Source organism: Erithacus rubecula (assembly GCF_903797595.1).
Source record: "Erithacus rubecula genome assembly, chromosome: 12".
Taxonomy (NCBI): domain Eukaryota; kingdom Metazoa; phylum Chordata; class Aves; order Passeriformes; family Muscicapidae; genus Erithacus; species Erithacus rubecula.
Window position 1 is genome coordinate 1,100,191 of NC_136664.1, and position 27,680 is coordinate 1,127,870.

General features: G+C 50.2%; 1 protein-coding gene across 3 annotated transcripts; it reads right to left on the reverse strand.

Moving 5' to 3' along the window:
* Positions 1–378: 378 nt before the first annotated feature.
* SPG7 (SPG7 matrix AAA peptidase subunit, paraplegin) lies at positions 379–26,507 on the reverse strand. 3 transcript variants are annotated; one of them, XM_079315975.1, is made up of 17 exons: positions 26,219–26,507; positions 25,617–25,719; positions 25,055–25,144; positions 21,748–21,998; positions 21,040–21,179; positions 19,155–19,257; positions 17,538–17,663; positions 17,088–17,250; positions 16,233–16,406; positions 12,239–12,363; positions 10,956–11,058; positions 9,893–10,003; positions 6,144–6,259; positions 4,546–4,702; positions 3,822–3,985; positions 3,041–3,118; positions 379–1,464 (listed from the first exon to the last, which is right to left on the reverse strand). In XM_079315975.1, the coding sequence occupies exons 1-17, from the start codon at positions 26,336–26,338 to the stop codon at positions 1,255–1,257; spliced, it is 2,334 nt and encodes a 777-aa protein (XP_079172101.1). In that variant the 5' UTR covers positions 26,339–26,507; the 3' UTR covers positions 379–1,254. The 3 variants fall into 3 exon arrangements, with proteins under 3 accessions (XP_079172101.1, XP_079172102.1, XP_079172103.1); XM_079315976.1 differs by having other exon boundaries at positions 25,055–25,140; positions 25,613–25,719; XM_079315977.1 differs by lacking the exon at positions 16,233–16,406.
* Between the last annotated feature and the right edge of the window lie 1,173 nt (positions 26,508–27,680).

Below are 27,680 nucleotides of genomic sequence, written 5' to 3' on the forward strand. Positions count from 1 at the left end.
CTTGAAATTTCATCTGCTGCTGGAAAAGCAAGTTCAAGGAGTGAGATTGGCAAGAAATGAACAAGTTCGGAATTGAAACATCCAGGAAGGAGCATCCAAAATGTAGAAAAGTACTTGTGTCCCTGAACTCAAGGGAAATCACTCTCTAGGCACTGAGAGCCCCCAGGGAATGAGCTGGGACAGGGAAAGGACAGTGCAGAACATGATCTCAGGGAAGCAGGAGGCTCCCCAGGACAGGAGCCTGGGACTGTGACAAAGGCCCGAGGGCTGGGAGCTGTCAGAGCCCAGGCTGGGCTGGGGTCTTTCAGGTCACAGACAGTCCTGATGGAATAACTCCAGACAATAATCCTTCCTAAAAGATGCAGCCAGCCAGAGCACTCCAGGCAGCAACAACCACTTTAATGCTTTCCCTGATGAACACCAGACAACCCTGTCAGCAGGGCCTGTTTTGCAACAGCCACGAGGATGGAGCAGCTTTTCCTGAGGATTCCCAACAAACACAACTGCTTTACTGGATTTCCAACAACACCTCTCCAGCTCAGAACCAGCAGTTCAGAACAGTCTTCCCATGTGTGCTGTCACCCTCTCCACAGTTGGTTTCCAGGTCCCACTGTTCAGTTCTGTACAGTTTGCCTCAACCTCTGCTTGAGAAACACTCACTGTAAAAACTGGATATAAATTATTGACCAGGGAGACTGAGGCCCTTGTCCTGTGCCACTCCACAGTTCCAATGAGCTTCATGTGTGCCAAAACCCCCTCGGAGCCTGACACATTGTACACACACAGCAGCACGTTGTGGGCAGTTTATTCCAGCCAGGGCTGTTTGTGTGCTGTGTTCAAAGGTTACACAAGAGCTGCAGCAGCCCAGCTCAGCCCCACAGGGGTGTCCCCATGCTGAGGACACAGCCCTGCCCTCCTGCCATGGCACAGAGCACAGCTACAAGTGGCTTACATGGGACCTTCCACCCACTGGAATACATTCCCTGCTCCTGTGTACAAGAAACTCTCACAGCAGATCAGACTTAACCAACTCCTAATCACCACCACCCCGTTAGGAATCAATTCTGAAACCCTGAGGAGTTCTCCTTCCTGCAGGATAAAGCTCAAAGAGCCCATGTAGCCATTCCTTAAGTTTGGGGCAGCAGCAGCAGCACAGCAATTCCCTGCTCAGCATCTTTGATTCTAGAGCTGAGAAGGCAAAGGGTCTGTGTCCAATCCACCTCTGGAGCCCTCCCACTCCACGTGGGAGTGGGTTCACACTGGTCTCAGGCGTGGTTCCTCCTCCTCCTCCTGGCTGGGTGGCTGGGGAGGTGTTTCCTCTTCCCTGGTGTCCTGTTTGTCCCTCTCTGCCTGCAGCCAGCTCTGAGGGGCAATCATCTTCTTGGGCCCGTGGGGCGGGGGCCCGATCAGCGCCTCAATGTCGTCGTAATTGATCACTTCCTTCTCCAGGAGGGCACTGGACAGCTGGAAAAGAGGAAGGAGGCAAAATGAGGGATGGAGCCCCCAGAGAGAGCAGAGAACTGTTTCTTTGAGCTGGCCTGAACTGTCAGCTCAACTCAGGCCTCAGCATCTGCAGCCCCCAGGAGCAGACCCCGGCTGTGCCACCACACACAGGGTGGCCCTGAAGCTACTGGCACCAGGAACAAACTCTCCAGGCTCCAGCATCATTCCCAAAAGCACGTTTGGCCAGGAATGCACAATGTGACTGCAGGAAACAAAGCAAGCTCTTGGGAATGATTTGGAATGAGAGCTCCAGGAACAATGAGAGAAGTGTCCCTCCTGCCACTGTCACTGCACCTGTGGCCCTGCCCAAGAGCCAAAGCAGCAGCACAGAGACCTCTGGCAGAGCAGCTTTCCCTGCACACACAGCACTAACAAAGAGCTGCTTGTTCCTGCAGGCAGGGGCTGGAGGGCAGCACGAGCTCCTCTCCAGAAGAGTGGAATTCTCTGGCCCCTCTGGAGCAGCAGGTGGCTGTGCAGTGTGGAACTGCTGGATGCTGCTGACGAGATGTGACACGCTGGCCTGGCAACCAAAACACTGACTCTGGACATACTTTGGCTGCACTTTAAAGTTTTTCTGTGCTGAGCCTCTAGCAAACATCTGGCTGCTGTTCCATGGCAGCAGCAGGACAGAGGAGCCTGCAGAGACACCCCTGAGGATCCCTGCTGCAGAGCTGCCAGGGCACTGTCCCAGGGACAGCAGTGTGTCCCAGCTCTCTCCTCCACACTGGAGGCCTGACATTGCATAGCTGAAGGGGTTGTTGTTGTTGTTCTTGTTTGTTCAAAAAGAGGATTTAAGGAAAAGAATTGCTTGATTTGCAAAATAGGCAACATGAAGTTGACTCCTGGTCATTTTAGAAGTCAGGGACTGGAATTCTGAAGGGAAGTCAAGGAGATACAGAGGGTGCTGTGACCCAAGCTTGGCTCAGCACTGGGCACAGAGCTCCTGGCACAGGTGGGGACTTGCCAGGTTGTGTGGCTGGATCAAGACTGTCAGGACACAAATAGGAGGAGGCACTGCAACAAGAATTCCTTGGTGTCTCAGTCATTAAGGAGTGAAAACTGCCTGGAGTCACCAGAAAGCAGGAATCAGCCCCCATCAGCCAAGGTGACAGATGCCATATTCCTGCACCAAAGCCAGACCCTGTCCACCTGATTACTGGCTTGGCTTCCCAAAAAACAGTCACCCAGAAAACTGTACTGCCAAGAGGCAAGCAGAGAAATGCAGGTGAAGGACACAAATTCCAGCTTTGATAATTTCCACAGAGCAGTCCTCCTCCTCTACCCTGCAAACACCAGCTGGTGTGAGGAGGCAGACTACTCACTGCTGGGAAAGGCACACGCATTCCTCCCGTGCCTGCTCTGAATCCGGGGGATACACAGTAAACACTCACTGGTTCCCAACACTCCCACTACAAGACTTTCTAGGAGAGAGACAACACTGCAACAGCTGAGCTACAGAGCACAGAAAGCAGCAAAACCACCAGTTAAAAACACACAAAAAAACCCAACCAACAAACCCCCACAAAATTCAACTCACTGTTTGCAGCTTGTCCCTGTTCTCCAGCAAGAGCTTTTCTGTGCGCCTGTAAGCCTGAGCCACCAGGATTTTGGCTTCCTTCAAGAAACAAGGAGAGGGAGTTGGGGTGTAGGTGGCAACAAACACAATGTGTGGCTAAACAAGGAGAGCACTGAGGGATGGAATCTGCAAACTGAGCCAGGCAGAATGTGGTTCCCATCAACAGAAACTGTGGATAAACAGGTTGGAAAAAAGCCCAAGGAGTGCTGGTGATAAGGGGCAGTGAAGTCTTGCCCTAGCACAGCTCGATGGGAAATGCAGATTAAGGCTGTCCAGGAGCCAAAGGTGCAGCTCAGCACAAAATCCAAGGAAGCACAGCCATGGTGCTTCTGAAACAGAACTTTTTTGTTTCTACCTCTTTGACTTTTAAACTAAAGCAGTGTGTTTTTTCAGCACTGAAACCAAATTTCCTGTGAAAACAGGCAGATTTGCAGTCAATCTGACCATCATTTTAGTTACATCTGATCTAGGAAATGCACACATCTACACTGTGACTTTAAGACAGATTTCTTACCATCTCAGCCCCGCACAGCACAGGCTACTGGGCTGAACTCACAGCCAGGTGGGATTCTGCCTGTTCCTGCTGCCTCACTGCACAGCCCTGACAGTCACAGAGCAGGTAAGTGCTCACTCACTGGCCAACAGCAAAATGCAAATTGTTTGGGTGCAAACCACTTGCTATTTTTCAGTGAACTGCAGGAAGCAAAGAAGAAACAGCAGCCCTTATCCCAGGTGGCCTTACGTGGTCCATCATCTGCTGCAGGCCCTGGCTGAAGGGGCGCCGGCCGATGCCAGGGGCACTCTCGGGGTCAGGGAAGGAGATCTGCCCAATGCTGGGCACCATCCCATACTGCTTCACCATGGAGTAGGCAATCTTGGTCACCTTCTTCAGGTCATCCTGTGCTCCTGGGCAGCAAACACACACACACACACACACACACACTGCTAGCCAGCCCTCAGCTCAGTGCAGGAAGAGCACATCCTGCACAAGCATGTGTCCTACCAGTGGAGAGAGCAGAGGAGCCACTGCAGCCCGTGGGGTGAACACTCAACCCACTGAGGGACCTTCCTGCAGGTCCCAGGAGTGACAGAGTGACCTTAATTGGCCAGCTCACCTGAGTCCTGACCTGAAACTGCCCACAGAGCAACCTGGTCTGGTGGAAGGTGTCTATACCCATGGCAAGGGGTAAAAATGAGATGGGATTTAAGGTTCCCTTCCAATCCAAACCATGCTGTGATCCTATTTGGATTCAATCAGTTGGAAACAGCAAAGAAGGTTCTAGGTCTTCTCAAGAGCCTCATCAGGCAACTGTGGACTTAGGTTTTGAGACAAGTCTGAGACAACACAGTGACAACCACCCCTGAAACCTCCAAGTGTCAAATGTGACATTTCCTCTTGCTAGTACAGGAAAACCACCATCTGCCCTTGGATCTTCACCTGCCCATGCCAGGCTCTGGCTCCTCACCTGTGGTGACCTTGTTAAAGGTGATGGCCTCAGCCACTCTGCCCCCCAGGGCCATGCACATCCTCTCCAGCAGCTGCTCCCTGGTGAACAGGAACTGCTCCCGGGGCAGGATCTGAGCGAAGCCCAGCGCCGCGTTGGTCCGAGGGGCAATGGACACCTGCAACAAAGGGCAGCCCCCTGAGCCCTCCCTGCAGCAGCTCAGGAGGGCAGGAAGAGCCCTCTGCATTCCTTGGACATTCCTTGTCCATGGCCAAGGACAGCAGCATGTCCTCATTCCTGCACCGAGGGCTCTGCCTCGGACAGACAAACACACTTCCTGCTCAGGGAATTATCCCTAACAGCAAGCCACAGAAATCCTGAAATTTAAGAGTTACTTTGGAGTGCATAGGCCACACAGAGTTCACTGATTCTGCCCCAGAATCCCTGACAGTACCTGCATAAAGACAGAAGCATTCAGAAAAATAACAGCCATTTTCCCCACCCACTAAATGAGAGTAATTAACACCAGTTCTGCTTACACAATGGGTCATTCAGAGTGAATGTGGTGCTGGTAATGGGCCAAGGAGCTGTCACCCTTGTCATTTCACTCCCCACCTCCCCCCAGCGTCCCAGCTTTTGGAGGAGACGTGCAGGGATCACATCCCCGGGTGCCAGAGAGGCCTTTCCCTGCAGAGAAGGGCTTGGGGCAGACAACCTCCCAGTCTGGGAAACACAGCTCTGCATCACCCTCACAGCAACTCCTGCAGAGGCTTCACTGGTGCAACGTGCTGGGAAAGGGATCACATTTGCATGGAGCAGCCTGGAAGTCATGACTGAGCAGCAGCACCAGGAGACTCAGTTGCTTCTAATTCTTAATTGCAAGGTTTCTCTTATAGCTGGTTAATCAGCTTTGCACCAGCACTATCATCAATGGAGCCTAATAATGGATTTCTCTAGAGCATAAATTAGGGACGTGGTTTATATAACCACAGAATCTTTCAGGTTGGAAATGTCCTCCAAGATCATCCAGTCCTAACCTTTGACCAAATGCCACCACCCGTGACCCCTGGGCATCACTGGCCACGCCCCTGTGACCCCAATGACGTCACTGGCCACACCCTAGCATCACATGACCCCTGCAGCATGACGTGCACCTACCCTTCCCAGGCATGTGACCCAAAAGTCACGTGGACACACCCCCAGGCCATGTGACCCCATGGGGTAATGTGGACACACCCTGGGGCACGTGACCCTGTGTAACTGACCCCACCCTGGTCACATGACTGCCCACGTCACAGGCCCCACCCCAGCCACGTGATCCATGCTGCGAGGCGCCACCTCTGCTTGTTTTTGGCCATTTCCAGGGATGGTGACCCCACCACCTCCCTGGAGAACCTGCTCCAACCCTTCACCACCTTTCAGTGATGGATTTATTCCTAATACCCCACCTGAACCTGTCCTAGCTTAGCGGTGGCTGAGCAGTTGGACTCCATGACCAAGGAAAATGACTGTCACTCTGAATTTGCTCTACTTTGCTGCAGCAGCTCAGGCTCTCAGGCTGCCACAGAGCAGTGCTGGGCAGGGAAGGCTCAGCACTCCCCCCCTGGCAGGGCAGGTACCTTCATGACAGCCTCGGTGTGCTCCAGCAGCCACCCCACCAGCGCGTGCCCCGACTCGTGGAACGCCACCACCTTCCTCTCCTCTGGTGACAGGATCTTGCTTCTTTTGGCAGTGCCTGTGGGAACACAGGGTTTGATCACTTATCAACAGGTGCAACCACTGGGGCATAACCTGGTCCAGCCCAGGGCACAGCCTGTGGCTGAACTCTTTGTGCAGCAAAACCCCTTGAACTAAAATGTTTGCCCCGAGGTGGAAATCAACCCATGCCTGGGATTGCTGGAAAACTCTGGCAGAAACTTTACCCCCTTCTCCTTACAACAGACATAATCATCAGAAAAACAGTTTGACATTTGATTTGATCACAGCTCAAGAACCTTGTTGCCAGGGCTGCATCTGTAACAAAGCAGCTTACTATTCTCTTTTTTTTTGTGGAAAAAATCTGAAAACAACACAAAAAAACCCCAAACAACAAAACCCAAAATGAGGCTAGCTAGAGTCCCACACTCATTTTGCTGTTTTCAGTCCCTTAAGCAGAACAAGAGAGGAGATGTTATATCATATATATATATATATACACACAAGGTGCTAGTTGAGAAAACTGTGCATTAAGAGTGTTCAAATCAGCTGAAGTGCAGGAGTAGATACAGAAATCCTTCTCCAGAGCCTGGAAAAGTCTCTGCTTACACAAGGCATGATCTGTATGAGCTTATTCCCAGGCTCCTGAGAACCAGCAAATGAAGCCATAACTCACCAATTAACCCTTCCTCCAGAAAGGTGATTTTTGAAAGTATCTATTTTCCAACTTGGTAGAGCAAGTCCAAAAAGGTTAAAAAAAAAAAAAAAAAAAAAGGGTGAATGGAAGTAAAACTTCTAGCAAATAGGAAAAGTGAGTAGAGAACACACAGTGTGTCAGGCACTCATTAGAGCTCAGAATTTTGGGTGCTAAAAGGTGCCAGGATTTGCAGGCCAGAGTCCCCACACAGAGCCCAGAGGGGAGAGCAGCCAGTCAGAACCAATATTGCACCAGGCTTGCTTCATGTCTTGGAAAACAACATTCTATTAACATGAATTTTTTAACAAAGTCAAGGGTTTCATTAAACAAGGAAACAACAAAATTAGTGTGGCAGATCTTGTAAAATTACTGCTCAGGGACCCTGCAAACTGCTGTGCCCTGCCAGGCATGATGGAACAGCAGATTAATTGCAACTGCCTGGATTTCCATCAGTCAGTCCCTTACCCTGCCCTCAGCAGTGTGTGAGCATGGCCCTGGATGGCTGTTTCCACAGAAAGATGTATCTATTCTCTGTAAATATATGTATATATATACATACATACACACAGACACTTAAAAAATCCACTCAGCCCACTGAGGGAAGGGCTGTGCACTTCACAACAGCACAGTGCTGTAAAGCAGCAAGATTATTTATTTACCTACATCATCTCCAGGCATGGAAGTGCCCTGAAAGCCTGTAGTTAACACATTCATGACACAAGCTACCCTGGAAACAGCTCTGGTGCATCTCTGCTGGCCTTACACAAAGCCCAGCAAGAAAACAGGCTCCATCTTCTAAAGCCAAGCCCTAAAAGGCTCTGTGTGCTCAGCAGGTTTCTTCCCTCACTCCCAGGAGACTGACTGCTTTCTGTTCCCAAACTAAAAACACAATGGGAGCTACCACACAGAGAAGTTCTTGCTCCTCCCTTACAGCAACACAAAGCTTTAAGGCTGACAGGGCCTCTGGTCTTGCAGAGCTCCCTTTTGATTCCACCCCACTCTTATTAAAACCAGAAGCTCCTAATGGAAAGCACAGTAATATCTTTTTTCTTTCAAGAAAAGCTTTTATAGGAACTGAAATGCCCTCTGGATTGTGAAACCCAGAAGCATTCCTAGGACATGGAAAGGGTACATTTAATACAGGGGCTGGGGGGGTTGTTTGGGGTCTGTTAAAATCTGTCTACAAAAAATAGCCAGTCCTGCTAATATGAGAGAATCTGATTAAGCAACAAAAAGACTCCATGGCCTCCTACACACACCAGAGCCTGAGTGAGGCCAGGCAGCTCTAACTGCCAAAGCTCATGTCCTGCAATGCCCCACCACATGGATCCCAGAGATGCCTTCTGCTGCCAGCTCCCCCAGCCTTCTCTGCTTTTGGCTTTATCTTCCCAGCCTGGGGAACTAAGGCAAGGCCCAGAAAGGAAAGGCAAGTGAGTCCCTGCATGTTTGGTGCTTGTGCTCCTGCAGATGGGAGAGCACAGAACATCTTTACAAGAGCATGTGGCACCAGGACAAGGGGGAATGGCTTCCAACTGAAAAAGAGGAGGTTTATCAGGGAAAAAAAAATTCCCTGTGAGGGTGGCAAGGCCCTGGCAGGGGCTGCTCAGAGAAGCTGTGCTGCCCTTGAAGTGTCCAAGGCTGGATGGGGATTGGAGCAACCTGGGATAGTGGAAAGTGTCCCTGCCCAGGGAAGGGGTTGGAATATAAACTTTAAAGTCCCTTTCCATTCAAACCAATCCAGGATTCTGTGATCTTTGGTGGACCTGATTAGAATTTGTGTGTTAAAACTACAGCTGTCTCACTGTCCACTCTTGGGAGCTCCTGAGTGCAGTTTGGGATCTGTGCTTTTAGCCAAAGCACTCCAGGGGTTTTGTTTTTCTGCAACAGGTGAAGCTGTGTGGAACTCTCTCAAACATCATATTTTGAATGAGAAATTCTCTAAGCATTTTCTGATAAAGCAAACACTCAGGACTTAATTCCAGCATCAGGAAGTAACTGACCCAGCACAAACATCCTGTTCCACACGTTCCCCTCAAAAGGCACAGAGTGCCAATCTGTGCCCAGGCTCCCTCTGGGAATGGAGCCTGGAAGCAGCTCAGTGGCTGATTATGACATCCACAGCTTGCCTCCAGGGCAGTCCAGCCCAAAACCTTCCAGATTCAACCCCAGGTGAAGTCAAGAGTTCTGGGAACTCTTTTCCCCTCCCTACAACACACTGCTACAGGGAAATCTCCAGAGGTTCCTCTCCTGGCAGTGGCACAAGCAGCAGGGAAAGGCCACAGGATGTTCTCAGAGGGAGAACAGTGCTTTACTGTCTTGCAGTTTATTCTGCCAATTCATCAAAGCCTGAGCTTGGACAGCAGAGAGAAAAATCTCTAATTTCTTGCTGGTGAGGATGCAGAGACTATTTGCTATTGATATTTATGCAGCAGGTGTCCAGAGCAACAAGAAAAATTCACAGATATTGTCACTCTTCTTGCTAAAAAAACACAAATAAAACCAAACCCACAACAGCCCAATCTTCTAAACTGAAAAAGCCACACGGATTCAAATTTTCTCCTTTATTATTTTGACAGTGGCCATTTTTCTTTGACCTGTGGCTTCAGACTCCTGCAGATTCAGGAAGATGGGAGCCATTTGGGGTCTTTTTCAGAGAACTTTTTGTGACTTTTATTGAAGACCTTCAATCCAGAGCACAGTCTGAACCCATCTGTCTTTCTGGGATGTAACCCCCTCACCTGAGCAGAGCAGACCCCTGAGGCAACACCAAGAAATGCTGCTGCACTGGCACAGGGTGCCCAGAGAACTGTGGCTGCCCCTGGATCCCTGTAAATGTCCAAGGCCAGGTTGGACAGGGCTTGGAGTAACCTGGGATAATGGAAGGTGTCCCTGACCATGGAAGGTAGGACTGGATGTGCTTTAAGGTCCCTCCCATCCCAAACCAGCCCATAATTCCATGGCATGCTGCACTCTCACCTGCAATGACTCTTTCCACAGCATACTCGAAGTTGGAGGTATCAATGGATTTGTGCCCTTCCCTGGCAGCATGAAGAGCAGCTTCATTGCAGATATTTGCTATGTCAGCTCCTGCAGACAGGAATTCACAGGAGTTACACTGGGTCTGGATGGGACAGAGAACTCAAGAGGAGGAAAAGGGCACAAACAAATCTGGAGAAGGACCTAAGGAAGTCGAACAGCCTGTGCTTTTTGTTCCTTGGGAACAGAGAACAACCCCAGCCTATGGTGTTGATGTTGGATTTGAATAATACAACTGCTTTGGCAGGGAATGCTGATACCACACAGAGCTCAGCAATCCAGGAGCAGGCTGAGGCCAGGGCTGGCTCCCAGGGACAGGGATGGTGTGGGCAGTGGGCTGGCACAGGCTGCTGCTCTGCTCAACCTCAGAGAAGAGAGGGAACATCTGTTCCCAGTTTGTGTGGGTGGGAGATGGTGGCAGGGGGCTGCTGAGAGCAGTCACGGAGAGGCAGCGTGCTGGGGCCTGGGAGAGGGGAAACCCAGAAAAGGATATTCCAGGAACTCCACATCAACAGGAACTCTGGAGCCCCTTGCTCAGCACTGTTTCAAGCTCCCAGGGACCCACCCTGGAAGCAGGCTTGATGCAGGAGCCAGGCAGAGCTGTCCAATTTCTACTCTGCTCAGCAAAATAATTCCTACTCCTTCCATTGCTTTCCTGGTAACAGAAATCAATTTAACAATCTCTCCTCTGAAGTGCAGCACCTCATCATCAACTGCTTTGAGAGGAGCATGACTGGCTCCTTCCCTTGGGAACTGGGCACCTGAGCATTGTACAAGTCTGTTTACCCTACCTCCCCACCCTGCTAATCCAACAAATTTCAGAGGATTGAAAATAGTTATGAATAAGTGCTCATCAGAAGTCACCAGGGAGCTGGTCAGGTTGCCACAAGTTTTTTTTCTATTTCCCACAGAAATGGAGAAAAAAAAGCCCTTTTTGCCCAAAACTCCCTGTTAGACCCCCAGCACCTAAATGGAGCAGGAGCAGCCCAAGGACATGCCATACCACTGAATCCTGGGGTCAGCTCTGCCAGGTGCTGTGAGTAGAAACTGCCGTCCTGGATCAGCTTGAGGCCCTTCAGGTGGTGCTCAAAGATCTCCTTTCTCTCCTGTAAAGAACACCCAGCACCTGAGCCCAGCTCAGCCCCCAGGGGTCACAATGGGGCCCTGCTGTGCATGGCAAGGAGCAGGGCAGTGGCACTGCCAGCAGAGGGGACACTGACAGTGCCAGCAGAGGGCAGGACTCTCCTTGCAGAGTTCCAGCAGCCCTGATAAACACCCAGCTCTCAAATTCCCAACAGATGCACCAGGCCCTCCCTGAGTCACAGCTTTCTCTCTCAGGACTGCTCTCCCCTCCTCACTCTCACTCTGATCTGTCTTAACTTCTCCCTCACCACAAAAGCTTGCACAGGAAGGAGCTCTGACTGCCTCGACCTGCTCCTGCACAAACCACAAACTGCAAAGCCCATCCAGCAGCTCCTCAGCCTGCCCCCATTTCCCAGATGGAGGTGGGGGTGAGATGCTGCTGGCCAGCAGCCACCAGTGACTCATTCAGCTGGTCCAGGAGATCCTGACTCAAACAATGGGCTCAGTTGCCAGGGTTTTTCCCCTTCCTCCTTCAGGGCAGCTGCACAGTTCATGCTTCCGGGGCCAGATTCTATCAGGCATTTAAGGTATTTTCAGTGAAAACTCTGCAGAGGACAGTGAAGCACAGATGGGAGAGGAAGAGCCTGTGCTGGCACAGCACACAGATCCTCACTGCAGCTGAGCCTATTCCCAGAACTCTGCTACAAATGTCAACACAGCGGACATGGAACTCTTGTAAATGGATTTAAAAAGCATTCAGAAGGAGAAAGTCACTTAACAGGCTGCCTAAAGGAAAATGAGGAGCCTTGCAAGGATAGGGAGGGCCATAAACCTACAGAACACATAGTGCTCAAGGCACATGACAATTTAAGCTCTCACACCAGCCAGTTGCCAATTAGGTGCTTCCCAATTTCCTGAAGAGAAGACACAAACCTAGCTCTGCATCTGCATGGCAAAGGGAACCCCACAGAATAATTCACTGCCAAGGCCCTACCAGAGCAGAGACCTCCAGACCAGTCACTTCAGAGGCCACTGCATTAGCACAACAAATCCCTCATTCAGAACAGAAACAGAACAAGGACACACAGAGGCAACATCTCAACATCTCCATCTCCTCCAAGCTCAGCCTTGCCAGGCCAGTGAGACCAGCAGGGACTGGGACACCTCAGCCACAGGAAGGACAAGGCAGCTGGTCCAACATACCTGCAGTGTAGGGAGATCAATAAAGATGTGCCTGTCCAGCCTGCCAGGTCTCATCAGGGCATTGTCCAGGACATCAGCACGGTTGGTGGAAGCCAGCACTATGACATGATCTGTGGTCCCCATTCCTGCCAAAAACAAGAGCAGAGGAGGTTTCCCCCACCTCAGACTGCAGTGCAGGCACACAGTGGGCTGGAGGCAGGGACAGAGTACACAGCTTTGCACAGAGCCACAGGGTGGTCACACCCCCTTTGGGGCTGCTGAGGCTGAGTGTCCCCTGCAGCCTGGGGCAAAGTCAGGAAGGAACTCCCAGGCCAGTCCCTGGTCATCATGGACACTCTGAAATCCCAGTTCCATTTACTTGGCAAGTATTGGCTTAAGACTTCTTTTTCCCCTTCCTATTGCCACACTTGGAAATTGCTCCAACTAGAACCCAGAACAGAATCTCTGTTTTGATGAGTTCACAGATGCCTTCTCACCCCCAGGATAAGTCAATTCCTGAGCCTTTAGCTCCAGATTGTACAAGCAGCATTTCCTAGCTGAAGCAGTCTTTTCCACTAATTTCCATAGAAAACCCTTTCAGTTTTTATTTACTTTCAGCCTGCAGTCACAGACAAGCCTCCAGGGGAGAAGAGGCTTTCCTCTGAGCTGCTCAGGTTAGTGAAGAGAGAGAACAGCCCTGCCACCCAACAAGGGCCATGTTACAGCAGGAGTTGTTCTTTGCTTCCTCACTCACCTCACAGGCACCTTGCAGGGCCCTGCAGAACCCACAAAAACCAGACACAAAACACAACCCAAGAGCTTTGCACTGATTATCAGGGCAGAATTTGGCCAAGCCAGTCAGAGCAGGTTCTGTCTCCAAGTCTTTAAGGTGAAGGGAGCATTGGGATTTACAGGCTGCTCTCAATAGACAGACAGGATTTCCTGGGGAAGGGAAGAGAAGGGAGGGCAGGGCACTGGCAGCTGCAGGAGGGCAAAGAGGGGCAGACATTGTGCTGCCTGAGTGGGGAGCCATTGAATCACTGCCCCACATTTATTGTTATTTACTGCATTCCTCCAGGTGCCTGCAGGCTGCCCCTGGGCATGAGTCACCTGCTTCCAGCACATTCCCCAGCCCTGGCACACAGCAGCCTTCCCAGGGAAAGGACACTACAGTCCCATGTGCTCCCTCTGCCAAGTCCCACGCTGTGGAGAGGCAGCTCTGTGCACGTAAGCTGGGCCAGTTTCAGCTCTCAGCTCCAGCAGAAGCTGCCAAATGTGTCAGCGTGCAAGAGCTCAGCACAGATCAAGGTTCCAGGTGAGGCAGGGGACTGGCTGTGCCAGCCTGTGCTGCAGCAGACCTGGTGCTCCCTCTCTGCAGGCTCCTGCCTAAACAAGCTGCTGGAGAGGATGGAGCTGAGCATCCTTGAGGCGTGTATCACACTGCACTCTGGAGTGGGATAAACAAGCAGAGACTGGCAGGCACTCCAGGAATGGCAGGATTAGATGGCACAGTGCATTATCTGCCTTGCAGCTGAGAAGACTCTCTTAAAATAGGTCTGACTATTAGAACAAATAAAAAAAACAGAAGCACTGAGAGCATCCTCCTCACATCAGCTTCTGCCCCACTTGCTTAATGCAACACCACCTGGCATGTCACAGGCAAAGACCAGCCAAAGGAACAGGCTACAAAAACAACATTTCAACAACACATCAACAAATGAGAGACAGCTCTGAAAATGCAGCCTGAAGAAAAGAGTTCCTGCAAGGGTCACAAATGAACCACTCCAGAAAGGAAAGGGGAAAAGGAAACAAGTCTACTTGAGCTGTAAGTGCCCTGCTCCCCCACACTGAGCAATCCACTGCTTGGTGGGCATCTCACCTGCAGATTTACTGTGTCACCCTGCAGCCATTTGTCCAAAAGCCTTTGGACACCTCCTGGGACAGTGGCACTGAAATGGGGACCCTTCCTGAAGGAAGCCTCGGGGCTGCACATGGCACAGCTCAGGACTTGTCTGAGGGCTCCAGGTGAAGAGCTGCTACCACATCTCTGCACTTCCATTCACAAACCCCCAGCTCAGCCCAGGACTGCCAAAGCTCCTCTGAAAGCATCCAGAGCAGAGATTTGGGTGCCATTCCTCTCTGCTTGTCTGCAGCTGGACAGGGAGGATTCACTGCCCAAGGCTGCTCTCCCAGAGCCGCCCCCTCCCTTCTCCCAGCACGTCCTGCTGCTTCCCAAACCCACAGCAAACTCCCAGGGAAGGAACTGAGGCTGCTGAGGGAAGAGCCCTGGGATTTCTCCAAAATGTTCACACCAGTGTGACTGAGCCCCAGCCTGCACTCACCCCGTGCAGCTCGTGGTGTCCTCAGCCCCCTGCAGCCTGCACAGCTCTGATCCTCCTGCTCTCTCTCTCCCTTCCCTCCAAGGAATCTCATTCAATCACAGAAATCCAACAATCACTGATGACTCACTGATCTGCTTTTGTACATGATTTTTGCACAGACCCGACTCAGCTCTATGGTGTTGTGTTGCCTTCAGCCCTCAGTTTAAGCTCAACCAGAGCTCTCAACCTTCCATCTCAAGGCTTCCTTCCTTACTCACCACTCCTGGGGCAGAACTGCTCCCCTCCTCAACACGTTACTCACCATCAGCCTGGGCAGTGTTTTGCTATGCTGCACATGGCACATCAGTGCTGCTTTGGGCAGCACACTCTGTTAGGTAACACTCCAGTGACACGTGCCAGGATCCCTGCTGATCCCATGTTCCCAGCACCAGGCTGACATCCTTGCCAGCTGTCTCCTGTTTGACACAGTCAATTCCTTGGATTGTTTGTTTTTTTAGCGTGTTTGATAAAGCACTGAGCAAAATGAAGGACCCTGTACATGATTCTGTATGAGACACGAATAAAGAATGAGATAATATAGATGTAAAAATAAACCAGGCAGCACACTGCAAACAAGGGACTATAAAGTACACACTGAGGATAACATTTACCTTCTAAACTCACTTTCCAGTTGAGCTGAACCCTCATTTCTGCATTGAGTCTCACCAGGAAAACACTCTGGAAACCACACCTCATTTTTACAGACTGATGGAAATCAGACATTTTCATTTTTAGGACAGAGATGTGCAATGCACTGACTATACACTCCTGAACAGAAATGCAGGCTTCCATTTAATTCAGAGGCCAGCTCACCCTACCAGAGTCAGGGGAGAAAAGGACCCACCCAAGGCAAGACTGCTGGGCTGTGTTACCACTGGCCTTACTTGTCAAGATCATCTACTCCACTGGAAACACTCAGTACAGAGCCAGCAGCTGGAACCCAGGTCTGGGGATGCTTTTGGTGCACAATGGCTTTTAATTTTTTCATATAGAGAGTGTGATGAGACAACATGACAGTCAAGCTATGAGTCACAGTTACGGTGAAGAGAAAAGTGAAACAAACACTCCCTGATGGGGAGGTAGTTGGTTATTCCTGACCCTGCAATAGTAAGATTTAGCAACAGAAATATTGCAAATTGGGTCAGTGCTGCAGGCTTGGACAGAGACAGGACTGAGGACTGCCAAAAGATTATTCTTTGTGTTAAAGTGTCTGAGCAAAGGGCCAATTCCAGGTGCACAACAGCCAGAAACCAAACACAAGTGTGGCCTCAAACCAGAACTCATTTGCAAAGCTTATCTCCCTCAACTCAGAGATCCTGTGGTGAGGCAGACAACACAAACATAAGACAATGGACAGGAGAATTGATGTATTACATGGTTTCTGTCCCTTTAGGACAGCCGAACTCTAACCTCTGACAGGCTTTAAACCACTACCTGTCTCAGACTGGATACAGCAAGTATCCAACAACATGCAATGGCCAGCTGGACTGAAACTCCAGGGAGTTAAAGTTTACTAAATTTAGGGACTGGCTCAGACTGGTTCAGACTTCAGCAAGAGAACACTGGCAGGTTCAAGCAGGACAACGACGAACAGCTGTACCTCTGAGGAGACAAGGGCAGGGAGAAACACTGACCATCCATTTCCACCAGCAGCTGGTTCAAGGTCTGCTCCTCCTCGGCGTTGGCAAAGCCGGAGACGTTGGTGGAGCGCCTCTTGCCCACGGCGTCGATCTCGTCGATGTAGACGATGCAGGGCGCGCGCGCCTGCGCCTCGCGGAACAGGCTGCGCACGCGCGCGGCGCCCAGACCTGCGGCACGGACACGCTGAGCCGGGCGGCTGCACCGGCACTGCAGCACTGCCCGCCCTCACCTCCAAACCCTCTGCATGTGGCAGCCCCTGCCCAACGCTCCCGGCACAAACAGCCTCAGAACTCGTGCTACTCCTTAGGCTCAGTGTGTCCTGGAGTTGGGTTTAACTGGGCTCCTCAGCCTGCAGGGATTCCTACAGCTGCTGCAAGAGGAGCTTTGCTTCCAGCTCCCAACATGGCCTCCTGTTCCTCCCACAGCTCAAAGCAAAAATATTCAGCATTTTCCTGCATATTGACCCTTGGCAGGTCTCAAGAGATCTGCAAGGAAGGAAGAAAAGGAGAAGGATGGAAGTCCCAAGGCACAGAGAGGCCCTACTTTCCCCATCTGTATTTCCATACTAGGAAGGAAGCCTCAGTCAAGGGCTTTAATAATAGGTACAGGGAAGCCAGAGAGGATGCTTGCAGGTGAAGGACCACAGCTGCACTCTGCCAGAAAGCAGCAACCAGAAATGCACTTCAGATACTACATAATTAAGGAACTGCATCACTGCAAACACTTTATATCTTCAGTCTCAGTATCCAACTCATCCTCCCCATGCCAAGCCCTTTGCAGGAAGCCCAGCCAGCCCCTCCAACTCCACAACAGACAGAGAGCTGCCCCTGCTCCTGAGAGCACCTCACCTCCAATCACCTCCACGAACTCAGAGCCTGCCATGGCCAAAAACGGCACCTTGGCCTCTGTAGCCACAGCCTTGGCCAGCAAAGTCTTGCCACAGCCTGGTGGGCCCAGCAGCAGGGCACCCTTGGGCACTTTGGCCCCGAGCTGGAGGTAGCGATCGGGATTCTGCAAGGACAACACAGCTGGGTCAGAGCCACAGCTCACACCAAGCCCCTGCACCACAGTGGGGCTTCCCAGAGCTTCCCAGAGTGTTTTCAGCCTGGGCAACTCTGAACTGCCAACAGGAGCAGCTCCATCTGCATTCCCACTGTGCAACTGGACATACAGAGCTTGTTTCAACAGCAGCTGCCCAGAACCACCAAGGATGAAGAGCAGAGCAACCCCCTCCCCAGGTTACCCCTCTGTCCCAGAAGGTGGGCAGCAAACATTTGTTTTGTTCTATTTTTACATACCTTTAAATAGTCCACAAATTCCTTGACTTCCATTTTTGCCTCATGCATTCCTGCTACATCCTTGAAGCCAATCCCTTTTCCAGATTTCCCATCCACGATGGTGAAACGAGCCATCTTCAGCTGGTTCTGTGGAAAGCAGCACAAGGACCAAACAACTTGGACAAGGCAACAGTCTGGAAAGGCTGTTTGCTACATTTTGGGAGCCAGCCCAGCCCAGGGAGACAGCTCAGCTGTCCCCACCAAACACCACTAAAGTCCCTACCAAAGCACTGGTGTTTCATGGATTTTTGTTCTGGAGAAAGTTCCCAGATGGATGGTTGACTCAAACTTTATTTATCCACATGTTGGGAAGAGACAAGAGTAAACTTGCAGTAATAGTCACAACACAGTCCAGCTCAAGCTCCATGTAGAGCAGGCAGGGATGATTATTAAAAACATGCAGATGTCCAAAATCTAGGGTTTGGGATCTCCTCCCTGATTTCTAAATGCTCTGATCCTCAATACACATGGGACAACCATAGTTCCAAGGAATATGTGTTGATAGCAAATAACTGTCTGTGGTAAATAATTGCCAACACTTGTAAAAGCACAGACACTTTGCACAGTCTTTGATGCTGCTGTGGGTTTCTGCTGGAAATGTCCCAGGCCAAAATTACAGGTTCTCAAACTGAACAGCCAGCACGTTTCCATCTCCTGATGCATGTGAAGCCACAACGAGAGTCAAAACAAGAATTCAGTTAAACATCCCACTCATAAGTGCTCAGTATGTTCTGCTCAAAGCAGCTACTCAGAGGTTTTTTCTTTCAGAAGAAGGTTTATGGCTTCTGTGGCCTCAGAAACATCTAAAGGAAGAGTTAAACTCAAGGCCTGGCTGTCCCCACTTAAGCAAGGACACAAACTAGTCCTCAAGGCCTCATTACTCAACACTTCTTTAAAATATTCTTTTTCTCTGAGCAGCTGCATCCTTTTGTTCAAAGAGAATCTCAAAGCCAAGAGAGAACTGCGGAGGAGACTGAGTGGGAAATCCAACAAGGGACTGAATTCACTGTGTTTTCATCCCCAATCCCTGTGGTCAGGGACAGAGCACCCCAGGCTGATTCCTGCAGTTTCATCAGCTGATCCAGGCCAGGCTGGGAGAGGGGAGGAGGAGGAGGTTTGCCTGGTGTTGCAAGTGAGGCATGCAGCAGGAGCAGAACAGGCCAACACATAATGAACTCCAGAATCTGAACATATTTTATAAATTGTGAACTCATTTTGCAGAAAGCAGCAATTCCTACTTCTGGCTGTATGGGAGGCATGTTGGCAGGGCCCAGTGAAAAACACCATCTGCAGCTGCAGCTCATTAGCAAGCTTTGAAAACAGCAAACTGGACTGAAATTCCCTGAGCTCAGCCCTTCCTGCCATTGGGAAGGGAAGGGACCTCGGCTAAGGCCAGTTAAGGTACCAGCCAGGAAGATGATCAGCACAGGATGCAAGATGTGGCAAGACTGGAGAGTCCTTGGCACCAGTTCATCCTCATCCTGCACTGACTTTGCTGGGAAAAGGGGAGGAGAGAATCCAGCAGAAGCCAAGACTCCCCACAGGCTGCAAAACATGCTGAAAGGCCAGGCTACTCACAAAGGCATTGAAGCCTCCAGCCCTGCTCGCCACCCTGAAGAGGCGGAAGATGCTCCACAGCATGGACACGGCCACCAGGGTCACTATCAGGGACAGGACATCACTGAAAGGACAAAGACAAGTACAAAGAGCAGCATTCAGCCACAACCTGGTCAGTATTACCCAACATGGCTACTTTTTAAAGGACATTTAGGCTAGAGTGCAAAGCAGCAGATGTGATGCAGAAAATGGAACTTTCACAGGTTTCTATACAGATAGATAAAACCCCAAACCCCAACCATTACATAACCTAAGAAGTTAAGCAGAGGACATTGGCAAACAGTGCCTACAGCTGTGGAAGAAATTCGACCTCCCCATCCACTTCAGAGGCATTTCTGCTTCTAAAACAAGCAGGACCTCCAGGCACTCAGATCACACCCGCAGCAGAATCCACTGGGGCTGGCAGTGCATCCAAAGGGAGCTCACTGCTGAGGACAGTGTCTGGGAACAATAGGGATTCCAGCCCTTCTAATCCTGGCAGAAATCCCAGTGTGGCTCTCCCATCAAGAGACTGCTTGTTCCTCCTTAGTCAAATCTCTCAGGAGTCCTTTATGCCAGAAAAAAGTGCTCCAGCACCTACACTGTCAGTTTTCTGGATCCTCTGGAACACCCACTGCACTAGAAGGGAGATGCAGAGCTGAGATGACACTTCAGGTCTAACACAGTTACAGGACAAATACCCCATGAGCCCTAAAGAAAGGATGCTTCCAAGAGCAGGCAAAATGATCCTATGCCAGATGACAGGCTGAGATTGGGGGGCCCCTGCTCTGCTCCACATGCCAGAGGAACCATCCAGCCTCGCCACACTTTTGTGCTTTACATCAGGAATGTGTGTTCCACCTCTGACAGAGGGATGATTTACTGAAGCAAGGGACCAGCAGGAGCTGCATACCCAGCTGCATTTTTCTGCTCAGTGAGAGATGCAAAGGCAACACTGAAACCTGAAAGTCACCTTCAGTTTGTCTGTTCTGCAAACAGGATTAATTCTGAAACACTCTGAGCACCCACAGCTTGGAGTGAGCAGAGCTCAAGCTGCAAAGGCTCTGCACCTCACAGGCTCCAACTCCAGACTGAGACCAAATCCCCCAGACATACATCAATTCTTCTGAGAACTTAACACCCCATCACAGCTCTTAAAAATTGTTTAAAATCTCTTTTGATGAGCAGGGGAAACAGCTTGTGTTGGGGGCTGGTTGTCTGTTCAGTCCTCTCTTCCTGTTACACGTAAGTCTGAAAAAATTGGCAAGTTCTGAATTTGAACTGGAGGTCTCATATTGCATTGATTAGTTAAAAAAATCGTATCTTTGTATATTCAACAACACATTAAAAACACCCAAATGTTAATGACAGGATGAAATCCAGGCCAGGTATCCACTCATACACAAACTTCACATTTTTGCAAGGTGTCTGGGATGAGGAATTACACACACTGGCTATCTCCAGTGGGAAAATCAAAGCATTATAATGAGGAAGGAAGGCTTAGTGCATCCCCAGCCTGTAACATCACTTGTTGCCAAGATTTCTATCACACTCTGCACTTGGAGAGTTGATTATGAGGACAAAAAATGCTCAGCTGAGCAAGAACTCAGTGACCCTGACCTCAAACATTTTGGCCTGTTGCATGCTGCAATTACAGAACTCCTAGGACCCTCACTTTTCAAACATTTAATGTGCATCTAAAGCACCTTATCTTTCAGAAACATTCATTCAATGCTCCAAATTTAAGCCCACTTTTCTGTTCTGTATTTAGAATATTTAGGTAACACTTAGCTGAAAGTCACTTTTTCCCAAGCAAAGGATGCTATCACCAACACAAGAATAACATAAGGACAAATTGATATCATACTTTCCATAAAAGCCAGGGTGTTTGTAGGAAATGGGGATTCTCTCTTTCTCATCAATATTCAGCTCATCCTCCACAGCTCTGAGCTTCTCTTCGAATTTGTCGATGTTTGCCACGCGCATGGTGTACAGCAGGGTCACGTTCTGGGGACAGGCAAGCCACAGCAGCATGGAAATGTTATTTATTATATATATATATCTATCAATATCTGCAAGGAGCAGAGGGGCACAGCATGGACAGCTCAGGTAAAAATTAGCCTCAACCCTTTGATCCTGCACCAATTAATTCAGGAGCAGATGACTGACACCAGGGCTCTGAGTGAATTTAGGAACTCTCTGGCCTTAGGAAAAAAAGATGATGGAGTTTGACAGAACACTCATGACTGAAATCCAAACAGGAGAAAACTTCTGAAACAAAATCCAGTCATAAGGGTTTACAATCTCCTGGACACCTTCTCCCACACCAGACTGAGCTGGTAGAAGAAATCTGAATTTCCACAGCTTTTTAGATATACAAAATATTTTTTTTCCCCAGGCCATTATTAATTACTTTCACAATTCAAACTGGAAGTCTTAGTTTCAATTTTGAACTTCAAATGCAAGAAAGAAAAGAACCAAAGCAAATTTACCAGCTGGAGTTTTAGAGACCATTAATTCAGCCACCTCCAGCAGTATTATCTAAGCCCACTCACAGCTGTAGGGAGTCACTCACAACTTGTCCATGTGGAGTTCCACCTGGGTGCAGATAAACCTCCACAATGTCACTCTCAGGCACCACCTCGATCCTCTGCACCTCCCCCTTGGACAGCATCTCATTGACAAAGTAGTTCCAGGAGATGTTGGTCCCTTCCCTGTTGTCGCTGATCATGAAGCGAAGCATCAGCACCACCAAGGTGAGAACCAGCAGCGCCCGCAAACGCTCCAGGTGCATCTGGTTCTCCTTCCTCCTGCGCTTCTCCTCCTCTTCAGGAAAAGAGATAGCAGGGGAAGAAGGATTAATGTGCAGTTGTGGAGTTTTCTGACCCAAAGAAGGGGTAATTAAATGACAAAGATTCACACAATGGTATTTTTGAGGGGTTTTTGTGCTGCATGTTTGGTTTCCCCTGAAGGACTGGGCTTCCCATGGTCCTAGTGGGACCAAACCCACTAAAATCCCACCAAATATCATTCTAGGCTAAAACGAGACTCTTTTGCCTGGCCCTGACAGAAGTCAAATAAAGTCACAGAATCTTTGTTGCTAGAAATCAAAACTGCAGAATGACTATAACCCACTTTATACAACATGGTTCCACAGCAGAAAATATTAAGAGTAATCCCAATGTCCCTGGTAAATCCCACAGCACATTATTGTTTCCAGGTGAGCTCTGATCTCCTGGCACCTGCACCTCAACTCCAGCAATGCATCCAGTGCCTCAGTAAATACCTGCATTTGCAGAGAATGGGAGATAGCACTGAACACAAATACACTGCAAATCCATCAGCCTTAACCAAATTCCCTGGATTTTCTCCCATACAACTCACCTCATGTTTCAGAGGGTTTGAAAACCTGCCCACATTAAGGATCTGTGTCCAAGAGGGATTCCTATGCTGGATATGCTTTCCCACACTATTATTGTACTACAGCCACACTGAAGCAATAACACATGGAAAAGAGATGCTTTACTTCAACTATCTGCCATCAAATATTTTTCCAGTCTCACAACACTTATTTTTGCACTGCACAGGCAAATTTACAATTCTGTGGGCTGTAAAGGATTGTCACAGCACAGTTCAATGTCAGTTGCTGGCCAGTGTTTGAGTTGTTCAAATGACAACAAATATCTCCTCCTCTTTCCAGTCACATGTGAGTTTTCCCAATACATAATTTACCACTTGCTCTTGATATACAATTTAACAGCAACAGCACCACGGCACACATAAATACCCTTCTAAACCCAGAAATAAATTCATTCTGTGCCACTGGGCTCTAATGCATCAGTGCTGCAGCCCAGATTTGATTTATTTGCAAATTCATAACAAATGTCCTGACACCAGCATTTATCACTGGTCACCAATTAGGCCCTATGCATGCTGCAACAAAACCCAGGGACAAACATATGACCCAGGCAGCTGCTAAAAAAAGTCCTCTGTCCTTCAGAGGCACAGCCTCATTTTTCACTGCTTCCCAGCTCTGCTCCACACTGAACAGGAAAGGCTTGTTCCTAAATAGAAACAATGCAGCTTGGCAGCAAAGTCATCACTTCAGAGGGCTGTGACAGCTCAGGCTCCCTGTCCAGCTCATCTGCTTTGTTCTCTGCTGCCATCCCCTCACCAAGTGTTATCTGCTGCATCCAGCTTTGTTAGGACTCAGGAATTCATCCCAAGGCTGCAGGATGACATCCACTACAGTCTTATTAGGGAATATTAAAATACATGATAGAAAACTTAGTCTGCACAACATCCTGAAAAGCTGAGCAGGTTCAAATAGAAAGATTTGACAGAGAAAATAAACTACTTAAGGAAAGTGAATCCTGACAGGAAAATCCATCTATGTCTGTGCAAGTTCCTTGAAGGTGCCAGAGTCAACTGCTGCTATAGCACTTTATTTCATTTCAGACCAAGTGGAGGCCCATAACCTGCTCTAAACACACACAATCAGGGGTGTGTTCCCAAAAACATCACCCAAGGGGAAGCTGCCCATCAGACATCCCGACACAACTTCTCCCATTTCCAGGAATTAAATCTTTCTAGGACTTTTAACCTGCAGCTGAGTAATTTCAGGAGAGAAGCCCATTTCTAGAAAGCTACAAGGCAACACCAAGCTTTCCTCTAGTCTGTGTTTAATTAAGGACAAACCTGATCTATTTCTCAGCTGTGGTGAAGTGTGACTGCACAGCACAACATCCCCACTGCACCACGAGCCTCCACAGCACTCAGGAGTCCCAGGGACTGCATGTGACACTTGCAAGCAGCAGCTGTGGGAATACTTCCAGCTTTTGAGTCTCCACCAAGCAATGATTTGCCATTAACCCCAAATGTGAACTCTCTGATTAAAATCTTTGCAAGGGCTGCGGTGACAGTTGGAAGAGTTCTTTGTAATAATTACAGCAGAGACAAGTGTTCCCCTGGAGACACAGGGCACATTCCCCTCCCAGAGCCAGGCTGTCCATTAATCACAGCAGGAGAGGCCATGGAATGCAGTGTGTGCTGGTTACTGATTGCAACAGCCCCAGCAGTGCCAGGTGCTGTGCTCAGTCATCCCCTGGCCTCCTGCCCCAATCCCAACCCCAACTCCCTTCCCCTCCTTCTGACACCTGCACTCACATCCCACTGAGCACTGCATCCCAGTCCAACCACCAAGGAAAAGCCACTGCTCTGCCCTAAGGACACTGCAGTGGCACCAGCCAGCCTCTCAGCAACTGCTGACTTCTGACTTCAAAAGCAAAAAGTCCAAGAGGACTCAATTATAAAGCACAGCAAAGCAAAAGCCAAGTGCTCACACCATTTGATGGTAAGCAGGTAAAGGCTTAGAAAATGAATTATAAAATTAAATTACAGTCTGTAATGACATGAGGTGCCTCCCAACCTGCAGTACAAAGTTCTGGAGGCATGGCAGGGGGCTGGATGATTTTATAGTGCCTTCCAACCCAAGCCACTCTGTGGTTGACAGGTTTTTAGGGAGATAAACTAATTTTCAAAAAATTCTTTACATGCCTGGGGCTAGGCAAATAAGACATGGAAAAAAAAAAAAAGTATTTGGAAAAACTGATTTAAAAAAGAAGAAACAAGATAAATCAGTAACATGGCTGAGAGCTCTTTAAGGAATTTATATTTAACTTCCAGGAATTCACTAGTAGGGACACATCCACATTGAAGGTAAGTGAAATATTTTGATCCATCTTGTATTTTCCAGTCCATCATCTAAAATTCACCTTCAAACACACTCTTAGCCCCAGGTAAAGGGAAGCACAAAGGTGCTTCCTCCCTGTGTTCCCCTCTGAGTGTTTCAGTAAATCCCAGAATTTTTGGCACACACATACCATCCTCCTCCTGTGGAGATTTCTTCTTGAACCCTCCATTCTTCTGGCTGCTCCCCCAAGAGCTGGATGTAGCAAACCAAGAGGTGCTACCTGCAGGCAAACAGAGATCAGAGAGTGGTTTGATGGCAAAAGGGAAATAATTTGGAGAAACTTCTTTAGTACTGAAACATGGACACAATTCCCAAGGCACAGCCATTGCTGTGTGGGCAGTTAGGAACAGCCTCACACTTGGGATTAGAAATGATCATTAAAGGAAATACAGGTAATGGAATCAAATCAGGTTTCCCAGGAATGATGGGAGATACTCCAATAAAAGCCAAAAAGCTACAAACACAAATTCTAATGACTCCAGCACTTCTTCAATCCCCTGAGCCTCTCATGGGAAGGTGCCACTGTTCATTCCTGTCCCCAAACACAAACCTGGGTCCCTGCAAACCCCCCCACCTCCCACATCCAGGAACAGAACACCTCTGCTGCCCTTTCAGGAATGCAGGAGAAGGTAAGGAAAGGTCAATTCCCTTATGAAATCACACCTTGTCCCTTCGTGCTCCTCAGGACTCACCCAGGAGATTCCAAAGTCTGACTGGGTCCTGGATTATGTGTTGTTTTGTCAGGACTCCACCGAGGCCTGGACGTGGCAGGGAAAGTGTTGGTGCCAGGAGGCTCTGAGGAAGGAGAGAAAGAAACACAGGACAATGATTGGAAAGGAGCTGTGGCAGCTGAAGGTTTGTGGGCCTCCCTGAGCCTCAGATTCCTGACCAGGGAAATGCTGTGGGTGAGCCAGGACAGCAGCTGGGAGCCCTGGAGGGGATTCCTGGTTGGACACTTCCCATATGACTTCAGAAATGTTTATAAACCAGAGCAAAGAAAGCACAAGTAGCAATAGAAACTGTAGCTGCCCTGGGATCCCTGGCAGTGCCCAAGGCCAGGCTGGATGGGGCTTGGAGCAACCCGGAATAATGTAAGGTGATTAGAATAAAATGACCTCTAAGGACCCTTCTCACCCAAATAATTCCACCATTTCCACGGTGTTATCCAAACCAGCGCTCAACAGCGCTGACACGACGGACCGTCGGGACAGCACAACCACAGGTCTCTCCCTCCGGTCCCTCTCCTCTCCCGGTGCCCTCAGCCCCCGGTGAGGCCCCGCCACGGCCCCGTTACCTGCAGGCCGCGAACCCCTCCGAAGGCACAGCCGCGGGGCCGGGCCCAGGCGGCGGCGGGCGGCCGCCAGAAGGCGCAGCGGCCGCGGAGAAGCCCCATCCGCAGCAGCAGCAGCGCCATGTCCGCCGGTAACGCTCCCCACAGGCCTCAGAGGCCGTTCCGGCGGGCCGGGCCCGGGCGGCGGCGCGGCCGCTCCGCCGTTACCAGCACCGCGGCCTCAGCGCGGCCGGAAGTGCCCGCTGAGGGCCGGGCGGCCATCTTGGACGCGGGGGCGCGCTGCCAGGCCTCAAGATGGCGGCGGCGGCGCGCGGGGGCTGCCGGGAAGGGCCGCGCGGTTGCCGCGGTAACGGGGGCCCGGCGCGGCTGAGGGCCCGGCACCGGCTGAGGGGCCGCTTCGGCCGCGGAGCCCCCGGCTGCTCCTCCCGCCGCGCCTCGGGCGGGATCTGCGCTGCGGGCGAGCCCCAGGCTGCGGCCGGCCCGGTCACGGCTCCGGGAGAAGACGGTTCCCCAGCAGCCCGGCCAGGGCCCGGCCCGGCCTTGGCCTGGTCCCAAATTAATTAGGCAGGAGAACAAACGCCTGGGAGGGGCGAGAGGGTCCCTGCAAGGATTGCAGAGAGGCTGCAGCCACCGCTGTGGGGGCCTCATGCTGGAGTCTGGTGGTGTGAGCGCACAACCAGCCTTGCTCTGGGATTTTATCCCTCCTAATCCCATGTAATTGCAATGCCTGGGTGAAGAAGGAATAACCTCTGCAGTCTTCGATTCAGCAGAGAGGGAAAAGATCAGCTCCCTCCCTGTGCAGCTGTTCCTGAGGAAGGTTCCCTTTCTGACAGCTTGAGGTAGGAGTGAACTCTGGTAGAAAATAGCGGTGGGAGTGAGGGACTGAACTGTGCTCCGAGGGAAAGGGAGGGAACGAATACATAGAAATGTTTATTTACTTTGAGGGTGGTGAGGACCTGGCACAGGTTGCCCAGAGAAACTGTGGTTGCCCCTCCCTGGCACCTTAATGTCCCCTCACTCCTGGAAATCGCTTTGTGTCACTGATTGGATCGAACAGTTCAATTTACAGACACGCAGATCGGTGCCAATTAATTCCTAAGGGCTGTTCAGAGCTCGGAGGGGAGGTGATAGCTCAGGGCACCTCCACCCACAGATCCCATGTGGAACATCCAGGGAGGCTGCACTGACTCCCAGCTGGAAGATCCAGACCTGGATGTGACCAGGCTGTGCTGAACTGGGAGTACTGGTTATTTACAGACACATCACAGAGCTGGAGTTGACACAATTTCTGCCCCTCTTTTCACACTGTGCTTCGAAGGCAACCAGATGACAGAACAGCAGGGAGGCTGGACAGAGAAGCTGTGGCTGCCCCATCCCTGGAAGTGTCCAGTGCCAGGTTGGGAGGGGTTTGGAGCAGCCTGGGCTAGTGGAAGGTATTCCTGGCCATGGCAGGGGTGGAACAGGA